The 12008-nt window shown below is 41.4% G+C and overlaps 1 protein-coding gene across 1 annotated transcript in view; it reads right to left on the reverse strand.

Annotated features, from left to right (window-relative positions):
• Positions 1 to 3216: 3216 nt before the first annotated feature.
• The window catches only part of LOC310699567 (heparan sulfate glucosamine 3-O-sulfotransferase 3A1-like), a 71360-nt gene continuing 62568 nt past the window's right edge, over positions 3217 to 12008 (reverse strand). Inside the window, exon 2 of the mRNA XM_083487688.1 lies at positions 3217 to 7602. Coding sequence (XP_083343814.1) covers positions 6984 to 7602 — 619 coding nt within the window. The 3' untranslated portion in view covers positions 3217 to 6983. The remainder of the gene's footprint in view (positions 7603 to 12008) is intronic.

The raw sequence follows: 12008 nt of genomic DNA on the forward strand, positions 1-12008 counted from the left end.
CCTTTTTCTCAGAAAGAGAATCTTTAATGTGCTCCCATCATTTTCCTCCCTTAAGATCCTGGCTTTGGATCCATAAGCCACAGGCATCATTGCAGTGCTGCATTTTTATGTGGCGAGGGAGCTGCCAAGGGAAACAGATGGGGTTTATGATAGCAAATTGGAAGCAAATAAAAAAGGTAGGTTTGTAATTTGAAGATTATAAGGCTCGGGATCTTCGTGAGGCAGTTTGGGGGTTCCTGCATATCTTCCCCTCTTTTAACAAGAAAGGCAGGGGAGTCACTACATCTCATCTAAAACATAACATTGCTGAATGATGCTGAAAAATGTGAATTGCTCAGAGGGTTTCATTACAAGAAACCACAGCCTGAAGGTTTCCTGATGCTTCGGCCAAGTCATAGAGATGCACTATTGTGCTGCACCCAGACCTTCAAGGAGGAACAAAGTGGGGATGCCTATTGTAATACTTCAGGGCAAGGGAGGCATGTGATCTGGGCAGTGGTGTATGGCCAGGACCCATATAACACTTGCACACAGGGTGCCTCCATCTGTACCATCCTAGCTTCTAATCTCAAAGGCTCTGCTGTTCTACTTGGTGGCTGGGAGGTAGGGGGTATGTGGTTGTTGTATTTCTTGGTCTGCTGCTCCTGTAATCTGTTCTTCTCTTTCTGCTGGGCAAAAATTGCCTCTAGAAATTCTCCTGTTGGGGGAAGGGGCAACATAGGGTGATAAACAACACACCCTTTGATATGGCATCTCAGAGAAACCCCCCCCCCTCACACACGCACTGAAGGGAAGCTCAGAAGGAAAGATCAGAAGCAATCTCAGCCAGGAGGAAGAAAAACTATAAATCATGGGGGAAATGTTGGTACACTCTTGTCCTCAATTTGCCATAAGGAACTTATGCTGAGAAACAATGATTTGCTTAAGTCCAGAGAAGAACCTGAGTTCACAAACACTGGTGGCATAATAATTTTAAGAATGGCATTGCTAAAGTCTAAGAAGGCCATCGTTTTTGTATTACTATAACCATACATAAAATGGCCACTGATGGACCTACCATTAGTCTGAGTGACCACCTCAGACAGATGATTTTGAGTGTCATCAGAGGGCAGCAAATGGTTAGATTTTCTGTTGTTTTGTTGTTGTCATTTTCTCCCAGGCAGAGGAATTCATGGGATTTTTTCTTTCTCAGGTATCAAAAAACCCCAGGTCTTTCTCGGGTATGAAGATTCATGCTTTAGGAGAAGGGATGCTATTTGCTGTTCTGCCTCAGGCAGCAAAATGTCTGGGGCCAGTTCTGAAAATGGAGGATGTTGAAAAAGAGAGAAGAGAGAGAAAAATCTTCCTTACTAAAACTCCCCCCCCCAGGTTGTACTATATCCAGTCAAGTCCCTTCCTCCCCAAAGCCTTAATGAGGATTTCTTATGTTTGCATTATAAGCTCAAGTCCTTCAGTCCAAATCTAGATAAATATTACCTGGGAGGAATGCTGAGCCTACATTATGAACTCTCAATAGCAATAATTAAAAGACAAAATGCAGAAGCTCAGGAAAAGTAATAGGATGTTTTTCTGTCCAAGGATAAAGATTTATATGAAACAGCAGGAATTTAATAGAATGTTCTGAGGTACAGGAGTGTATTTTCTTGGGATTTAATCTGTGCAAGTAAAAAAATAAATAGAAATCTCGTTTTACCTCACCACACTGAAAATTTGATATTTGATTGCCAAACCACTGAATACGCTTTTGCTGAAACATTTCCGAAGTGAAGTGTGACCATCTGCTTCCTCGGGGCAGTCATAGAAAGCATACTTTGCATGCAGATGCTCCCCAGTCAATCCCCAGCATCTCTAGGTAGACCTAGGGAAATCCCTACCTTGCAGAACTGCTGCCAGTCAGTGCAGAGAGTTTGGGGTGGGTAACTTGTGACTCTCCAGATGTTCTGGGACTCCAAATTCCATTAGCCTCAGTCACCATGGCCAAAGATTGAGGATGATGGAAGTTGGTAGTCCAACCGCAGCTGGAGAGACACAAGTTCCCCATACCTGGAGGAGTCAGTAGTAATTGAAACCGACTACTAGACAGATTTATTTAAGGCAGCTTCCTCTGTTCCATTAGATTCCTGCTTCATTAACCACTGGATTTGTGGACATGCCAGCATCAACACATAGCCCTTTGAAGAACTGGGCAGCCCTTGAAAATGCACAACTTCACTAACACTATTCATGAGGTCCACCTCTTTCTGACTTTCTGTAGCACATTTTCTCTTTTGCCCCAGAAGATTGGTCTGTACAACCTACTTATTGGTTGTATTTTTGTTTTAATTGACATTGGGGGTGTTTTGCTCATAGTGTACACAGCTTAGAGATTTTTAAACAATGAAGTGGTCTATAAATGCTTTGTGAAGAAATGATGAATGCATAAATAATGCAGAAGAATGAAGTGATGGGTATCACAACAATGTTTATTCTGTTTTCTCCTGCCTGGACATTTCTTGTACTACTTTTAAATGGAGTGAAATAGTTGTTAATTATTATATATGTTTCATATGATTTTTGATTTGTTTTTTACACATCCTTTTATGGAAAGTATACATCAATATGCATGATTTAAAATGGTATATATAAGAATTCTAAACAAACAGACAGGGATGGAAGTGGAGCCAATGTGTTTAGCAGGATCTGGTCAGGCATGGGTGAAGCCTGATAGCATCTGGAAACGAGATGCTACTGACATTTCACACATTCTGCAATATATTTTTGCTGGTTGAACTGTTAAAAACTGGTTGTTTGGTATCTCTTTCTTCTATGACTTCGGCTAAGCCAAGCTTCCCTAACCTGGTGCCCTCACGATGTTGCTGGATTGCAACTCCCATCACTCCTGAAAATATGGCCATGTTGGCTGAGATTGATGGGAGTCAAACATCTGGAGAGCATTAGGTTGGGCAAGGCAGGGCTAAGCCCTCACTGGCATCTGCTTTCAGCATCAACACCATGGTTCTGCTCATCACACAAGTAAAGTGATGCCAGTTTGCAGCATTCTGAGGCTGCAGCTTTGACTCCCTCTATTTAAATGGGTCTTCATATTTACTATGTATATAAAAATCAGACATCAGAGAATTTTTATTAAAACTGTGATGACTACGAAATAGCCCAGGTTCACATCTTCTCTCTCCCCCACGCTTTGTGTCAAAGCCAAAAAAGACAGCACAGTGCCTCTCAATACCCGTAAGGTTTATTAAAACATGTGCTTTTTCAGCTTTAAATTAAATTAAAAAGTATTTCAGCTCATACAGAAATAGCATCAAAGTGAGGAAATGAGAGGATTACAACGCAAAGAAATAACATAAAATAGTATGTACAAAGGAAAGAAGAATTATTTTCTGTTAATAAAAAAGACATGGGTATCTTTCTTGGCAGGCCTTATATGGTATACCTTATATACTGGATAGAAAAGGAGAGATAAAGTAATAACTATTTAAAATAAATAACTTCAGAAAGTATGCTCTTGAGTAGGAGTCATAGATTCCACAAAATATAAATTAATGCCATATCCATTTGCATTTATTACACCAGGTGTGCTAAGAGGTAAAAGACTCGCTCAACAGGCTCCTTTACAATCTGGCTTTTAATTTAGTTTTGTACATAGTTTTTTAGTTCATTGTATATATGCTGGCAAGAAACAACCCTTTGGAGAAATATTGACAAGCTGCATCCTTCAGATTGTCTGCATAGGAGTGTTATAGTGTGCGCTTCTCAATACAAAACTGATTGGGGTTAGTTATTATGAAACATCACTCCACAGGGACACAGTAAAGCCCATATGCACCAAGGCCCTAACAGAGAAAACAGCCACAAAGTGATATGCAAACTACAAGCTGGTACTTGGCTGTAAGCTGTCTGGAAATGAATGGAAGCTGCAATTATTCTACACAAAGATGACCCCACATAGAAACAAACAAGACAACCTCTCCAGTCCTTTTGCTGATCACCTCTTTCTATATCACAATTCTGTAAAATGGCAATGTGGTCATCTCTCACTTGAGAACATGTTAGCTCCATGTCATGTGTAGAGATTGCTGTTTCAAGGTGTCCCACTCAAAAGAGGTCATGTTTTAATCTAGAAACCCTAACTGAAGCCCAAGAGTATTCTACAGGAAACAAACTTGGCCATCCCCAGTCATTAGGTCATTATGGAACTGATCTACCTCAGCATCTAAAAAGAAACAGTGTCTTACTTCCTGTTTGAGAGAGATTTCAAATCCTCCAACCCTCTTCAGGCATCAGTAAACGTGTGGCAGGAGCAAACACAATGAGCACGTTAGATCTGCCCTGCTTTGTCACCATTTTTGTTGCCTTCCAGCTGTCTGAAGTAAGGAGTCTTTTGTATTCATTGAGGCTCCAAACCTGTTTTAGAATCCTGATTTTGCAGAGTTCTAAAATGTTTGGATTGAAGAAATGGTGCATGAAACAACTCATCCACATATCCTCTGGTCATGTGTTCACTGCTGTCATTGAAGAGAGCTTTCATTTAGCTACAAAACCCAATTCTTTTGCTAGGATATAGCATGAAAAAGAGGTACATAATGTGTATGACATGCTCTATATCGGTTTGATTTTTTTTTGGGGGGGGGATGATTAAAAAATATCTGACAAGGACAACTTAGGGCCAAACTAGATGCGATGGGACATTTAAGTGATCACCCTGTTCACACGTGAAATGGGTGTGCTGGGTAAAAGGAGTATGTGTGAAAGGGCTACCTAATCCTTTTCCATTCTGCGCCTTGATGCCCTGGAGCTGGCTGCTCTAGTGGATGGGAGATGGGAGTGGAAAACACTGATTGGAGCAATGGATGGAGGAAAAAGAAGGTATCGGTGGTGGGAGGGCTGGCTGTTCTTTTCCCATGTGTTCTTTTACTGTTAAAAGAAGACTTTCATCCTTCACTTTGTATTTAAACAGGGCAGACACATGAAAAGAAATGTGTCAGCCAAGGTCAATTCTAGTTTGGCCCATAGAACTTGAAATGTGACAGAAACACCAATGTATGATACCTGAGGGACGGCAGTTTGAGACCTGCAGTGTTAACAAATATTAACAGAGACCAAAGTATAATTACCCCAGGTCTCCAGTTCTAATTTCAGCCTAGTCCTCATATTGTTCTGCCAGGTCCCAGTGAGCATCAGTTGTGCCAGGCCAATTACAAACCATGACACTGGGATATAGTTAGGATATAGAGATGTTTCTCATACATTGCAAAGTTGTATGAGATTAGGATCAAGTGTCACCCTTCCAGCTTCATGGACAGCTGAAAATACTTATCAGGAACAATGGGCCTAAATTGTCACCAATATCAATAACTCTTAGCTAGTCAAAAGGTGACATAGGCTTTCAAGTTTATTGAAATATCTCTATGTTGTTTTTCAATAATGGGAAATGATTCACTGCTGTAGTTTTGGATGTGGGAGAAGGACTAGGTCAAAAGAGGGCCATGGTATTACTTGGTACCCAGTGTACCCTGTGTATTGTAAACCAGTCTCCATTCAGGGCACATGGCAGTATAATAACACAGCTAGCGCTGATGGTCCCCCTCCCTTTTAGAGTCCCCAGACAGAGTACTTTTTCCCAATGGCTGATCACTGTATTTGGGATGAATCAAGCTCTCAGAAGGCTCTCAGACAGAAGAACTGCTGTGAGCGGGAGCAAGCCAGCATTGTCGTATGTTACATTCTCAAGTGACCAATTAACTACTTTCCCTCCTTTGTTTGGGTGATTATTGAATGTTTACCCAGATGTTTTATGGCACAAGACACTGCCAGGAAAGGGCTTAAGGCTAGAGATGAGCCATTCTGAGCAGAGACAGGAGGCCGAGTGGGTTGGCTGAAGGTAGTGAGTGGTAACCTCATGACCCCTTGTGCTTAAGTGGGGGAGATGACAGAGAAAATGACTTAGTTTTCTCTCTTCCTACTGTTGACTCTTCCACTCAGCCCAGCTGTCACTGGGCTCTGGGTAGAGAAATCTGAGCTAATACAAGGTTTTACAGAGACAACAGGTGGGTTCGTTGGGGGTAGAGGGATAAGGCTTTGAAAAGCCTTTCAAACTATAATGAAGATACTTTATCTTAATTAGTTTGGATACTGGATCTTCTCTGAGAAAACATCTAGGTTTGGAGTCATATGTTTGGACAAGGCCTCACACCACTCTTCAGTAAATGCCTAATGACCCATTCCCAAGGGTGTGCTTTAGCTTCAGTAGATGAAACAGAGAACTGTTGTTACATCTTGGGAAATGATAATGCTGTATTTGGGCTAGAGAGAACCCTTCTCTTTCTGGTTGTGCTGGGCACTATCAGGGTACATGCCAGGAGTGGATGCTGTAGTGTCTTTATGAAGTCAGTTGGGGAAGAAAGGAGTGAAGAATTTTGTAAATCAAACAGTCCCCTCTCAAGCTGTTTACTGAATTCACATCATGAAACTCTCTCTCAAATTAAAAAAGTGAAATAAAAATGGATCCCACTCCAGACTCTTATGACATATCATTTTATAAGGCTGACATCTGAGTCTCATATAGCATGTCATGCCAGAGCAGTAGAACTAGGAAAATATCTTCCAAACCTGATTATTTTGGTCACCAATGTGACCAATTAATGCCATTTTGTTAAAAATCTGGGCACAGAACCCAGAATTAATAGACAAATAGTGCCAAATTACTTCACAAAAACCTCAAAGATGTCAAATGGAAAATTGGAAAGAGACAGACCCATACTGGACGCAGTGGCCAGATCTCAACGGACAGCCTTGTGGAAGTGAATACTATAAATCCTGACTAACAAAACAAGAAAATCAGAAAACCATGATATGTGCATCAAAATGAAAATATTAATTGGAACCACCAGACATTAGCACAAATATTAATTTCCCCTCTCTTTTGATATGTACAAAAATATATTTTTCCTTTTTATTTGTTTAAATTATTATTTTCCCCAGCCTCAATCCCAGCCAAAGTCATGTCCAGTCATCTGGTAGAACTTCATGTTGAAGGGCCTGTAGAATTCCCGCAGCCTCTGGACCACTTCCTGGTCTATGTTGGGGTGGGTCCGCCCCTTGGTTTTGCCCAAGCAGTGGGGCTTGCTGCTGCCTTCAGCCTTTTTCAGGCATGGGAAACCCTTGGTTTTGTTGAAGTAGAAGTGTTTGTCCGTGATGATCCTCTTGAGGCCCAGAAAGTCCTGGACTCGGCCTAACTCACCAGCTGGATCACTGATTAGCCTTTCCCCACTGACAAAGAGGATCTGTCCAATGGGGAAGTACAGGAGCCAGTTTTCCAGGTGCTTGGCGTAAATGCCAATCTGGATGGCACTCCAGGAGGTATCAATGAGGCCCGTAGTCCTGTTTTTGAAGGTCAGGCTCTCAAAGGTGGGGATGTCAGGCTTCTTGGACAGAGTTTGCGTGTAGTCAGAAATGGCTCTGGTGACCGGGTCTCTCACCACCACAATGAGCTTGGTGCCCTTCGACATGGCAGAGATGCGAGCCGGGGCTTCCTTGGTGACAAAGTAGCTGGGAGTTTTCTCCATGGTGATCTGCCCATCGAGAGTTCTTGGCATCAAATCCCTAATGCAGAAAAGAGGAGAGATCGAAATTACTTCTGGAGAATTGGACTTCAACAGCAAAAGTTTGGTTAAGGTCTCTTGCAATGAAGGCCAGCTGGCACAAACAAAATAGATGCACGTAGATTGCACTTACTCATAGCACTCATAACACATTTTTCATTTGTTTGAATGCTTTACTGTCTACACCAAGGCTCAATTGCCATGGAACCATACCATCCATTTTCATAAGCTAAATCTGACACAATAAGTAAATCTCCAGTTATGTGCACAGTGTAGCTATTACATGTGCATTGAGCCACAAACATATCAGTAAGTAGTCTATCCTATCCAAACAGTGTAATTTAGCTATGATATCATTCCCACAGATGCAAATAGGAATGGTTTCCTTTATTACAAATTGCTATGGAAGTGGTAGCTATTTTTCTTACTCATAAAATTATTACTTAGGAATTATTCAGTTAAAATTGCCAGGCAGCAGATTCAGTTTAGAAAAAAAGATGTACAATTTCGGACACTGCATAATCATTATGCTGGCTGACGCTGATGGGAGTTGGAGTCCAACAATGTCTGAAGGGTCACAGGTTCCCCATTCCTGCCCTGGGAACTAGCTTAGATGACTTCTAAAAATATTAGGCAAATTAATGAAGGAGAAGTCTATAGACAAGCTATTAGCGATGATAACCAATTCCTCTGTGTTCCCAAGTTGTATAGCTCTGAATCCCAGATGCCTTGTGTGAACAAATAGGGGTTGTTGTTGTTGTTGTTGTATTCATACCCCGCACATTTGACAGGGATGGTTATTGCCTTTGGACATCCTAGAGGCATTTAGCTAGTCACTATTACACCTCCAGCTTCGTTAAGAGCGGTGGAGGCGTAATCTGGGGAACCGGGTTCACGTCTCCGCTCCTCCACATGCAGCTGCTGGGTGACCTTGGGCTAGTCACACTTCTCTGAAGTCTCTCAGGCCCACTCACCTCACAGAGTGTTTGTTGTGGGGGAGGAAGGGAAAGGAGAATGTTAGCCACTTTGCGACTCCTTAGAGTAGTGATAAAATGGGATATCAAATCCAAACTCTTCTTCTTCTCTTCTACTTGTATCTCGTTTGTGTAATGGCATGTTTATACATTCCACTCATCCTTGCATGTTGTGTTGTACTCTCTTGGGGAGGGGGAGGGGGGAAGGAAGTTTCTTTTCTGTATGTTGCATCTGAAAAAACATGAGGAGGTTTTTTGTTTTTGTTTTTAGTCACCTTTCACTCTACCCCAAAGCAGTCCTGTTCATCCTACCATTTTATTCTCATGTGTGGTTAGTTAGAGTCAAGTGACCTTCAAAGCTGAATGGGCATCTGAATATGGGTTTCTCAGTCCAAACTCAACACTATGAGTATTCAATGCTACATGAGTGATCTTCCACTTATGGAATGGGGCTTCCAATTCCTCTCCCTTCCCTGAGCTCACCCCTCCCAGAATATCCCCCAGCCTTTTGGAAGAGAATTTGAGGGTGCACAGAGGGTTGCAGGGGAGAGAAGGAGGAAGTGCCATTGTGGAAGTAGAATAGCAACACTGGATGCAACCCTATATACTTCACCAAACTGATTATAACATGTGGGGTTTTGGGGGGTGGGGGGGTTGGAGAATGTTTTGAGTTTTCAAACATTCAAAAGGACGTCATCAAGGGAAGGCGAAACAACTGGTGCTTTAAGCTGAACGTGAGTGGGAAGATAGGAATCCTAGCAACAAAAGCAATTCAACAAGGAATCATCTGCCTGAAGAAAACTAGGGTTGCTTGAGGAATTTGTTCTTTGTGATTTCTGATAGGAACTGATCTGCTCTGCATCTCCCAGACTAATGCGGAGATCACAACACAGTTATCCTTTGGATTTTGTACTTCTGTGGGTTTTGCATTGCAGTTTTTGGCTTTTAAAATGTCCCAATGTAGTATAAAGATGAATATTTTATGATAAGCCTTTTTTAAGAGAGAGAGAGAGAGAGAGAGAAGAAATGCATACTTTGAGAGAAATTTAGAAAGGCATATTTTGGGGGGAAAATACTTCCAGAAATACATATTTATGTCCTCCATGTGCATTTTTAAGAAACAGCAGATTAATGTGGAAGCAGAATGGAATAGACTTACAAATAAACACATGTGAAACTGATGTGAACCAAAAAGAGAGAGAGACTAATATGTAAATCCTAAGGGGAACTGTTGTGAGGGTTTGGGTAAGAATAACTACAACATTAATTCAAAAGTCTAAAGTTGTGATGTTCAGTTGGAGAATGTAATCAAGATGACTTGCAAAACTGATATAACACTGGGCCAAAATAAATTAGAGAGAACATCATGGGATGTTTCTATCATGCGGCTCCTATCTCCCTTTAAAAAGATAGCCCAACGTGATGCAAGAGCAACGACTGCTAGATTGTATCCTACTACTAAATAAGTATCCAGGAAGCAAGAATAGGCAGTCTGTGTGTCAAAATAATTCTTATTTTGATACATTTAGATTACAGATTACATAAATGCGGCAACTCATCACACTTCTCCCTCTGAGTAATTGTCACATTTTAAAACCACATTTAGGAATGGGGGAGGAATGCATTTAGCCTGCTTTCTGCAGCACACTGACCTGGTATGACTCTTCTGTATTTGCTTACAGCTCACAACAAAATTCCCAGTTGGATTATGCACTTATCTGAATTTTGCAGTGCAGTTTTGGTGTGAAACTTTATTGAAAAATAGGTGTTTTATGTATAAAAAGTGCATACAAAATGCATTTAATTTAAATACAATTTATTCATGCATTGTTTTAAAAATGTCCAAACAAAATGGGACTGGATGAATTTATGATTGTGGTCCACCAAAAATGAAAATAAGCTGCTCGGTCCACTCATAACCACATGAGGCCAATGTGTGATTACATAGACAAAGCCTTCACTGGAGTCTTCCTAAGTACTGCGTCTGAATGTGCCCCAGAAGCCACAGTTCTTTACTGTTTTTAAACACCTGAAAGAGCTTAATAACTGTTAGATGGCAATAGAGCACTGTAGGATCATCTAACTTTAAAGACAGACTTCTGTGAGCTTCCTCTTTTAAAAAGGATGCTTACAGAAAGGGTCAGCCAAAACCCAGTCCCATAAAAGCAAACAAAGATTTTCCCAGATGATTCACAATAGGGCCAGATATTGCCAAGTCCAACATTAATTACCCATTCTTAAAAATGAGAGGAGCCACCGAAATGCTACCCTAACAAAGCAAACACAGAAAGTTGATTGCTCATATCTTGATTTACCGGGGAACTCAAACTTTTAGGTGGCATCTTTGTAGCACATTAGTCTTCTTCAGAACTGGGAGATTAATGCTATCTTTGTCTGCTTGTGTCAACACTTGGCAGGCTGAAGCCACGGATTGCATGTTGTTGGGAGCCACTAGGCATGTCCTGCCACAGCTTTGGAGAGATTAATGAATGACAAAGGCATCTTTCATGGACATAAACAGCAGCCTGTAGGGCCTTATGGATGGGTGGCATCTGGATTTTATTGAGAAGGAGCCACTTGAAAAAGATCAGAGCCACAGAAATATTTTGGCAAACATAATTTCCAAATGATTTTTTGCCAGAATAAATGGACTGTGTTATTTTAAATTTAGTAGGATTGGTGTGTGTGTGTGTGTCTATTTAATTATTTAATGGAAGAGGATGCCTTCTCTGAAACAGAGTACTTTTTATATGCGTAATCTAAATTCACAGTCTAGCACCGACTCAGTTCTACCCATGCATTTGATAGGTCAGCCATTCTTCAAGTATGCTACCAAAGGTCTAAAGCTAGCGCCTCAATGGAAGCTTGGGAACAACAGAACCAAGAATTTGGGAACTAAGCTTGGGAACAACAGAACCAAGAATTTGGGAACTAAGCACCATGTCTATTAAATATCCCTCAGTTCAGGCACCAGCAGTCGTCATAGGAGCAATAGCATTTGACAAATGCTGGCTAACCAAAACCTTGACTATTCTCAAATTGTTTAGGCAGCATGGAAAGATAACTGACCCTGAACATTTCAGCTACAGCATTATCTGATTTACATTGTCCTGTTTAACTGGTTTGCTGAATAAGTTTATTACATGCCTACTTTTTCATTGAGAATACTACCAATCCGGTGCCAAACGTTTGATGTGCTCATTAATGTTTTGATGTTGGACTGGAGCAAGCAGAAGTATCTCTGTGCAGGACCAACCTGCAGGGTTGGGCAGCGTCCTGGCAGAGATGCTTCTGCCACTTAGTGGGATGGTGTGGAAGTGGTACAGGGTGGTGGCAAAGTTGGTCCTGTGTGGACGCACCAGGAGGACAGTGGCGCACCCTTGCCCCATGGTGCTGGCCACCCCTATGAGAAGCACTCAGCCTTGGTCACCTT

The sequence above is a fragment of the Podarcis liolepis genome (assembly GCF_965112155.1).
Source record: "Podarcis liolepis genome assembly, chromosome: 2".
Taxonomy (NCBI): domain Eukaryota; kingdom Metazoa; phylum Chordata; class Lepidosauria; order Squamata; family Lacertidae; genus Podarcis; species Podarcis liolepis.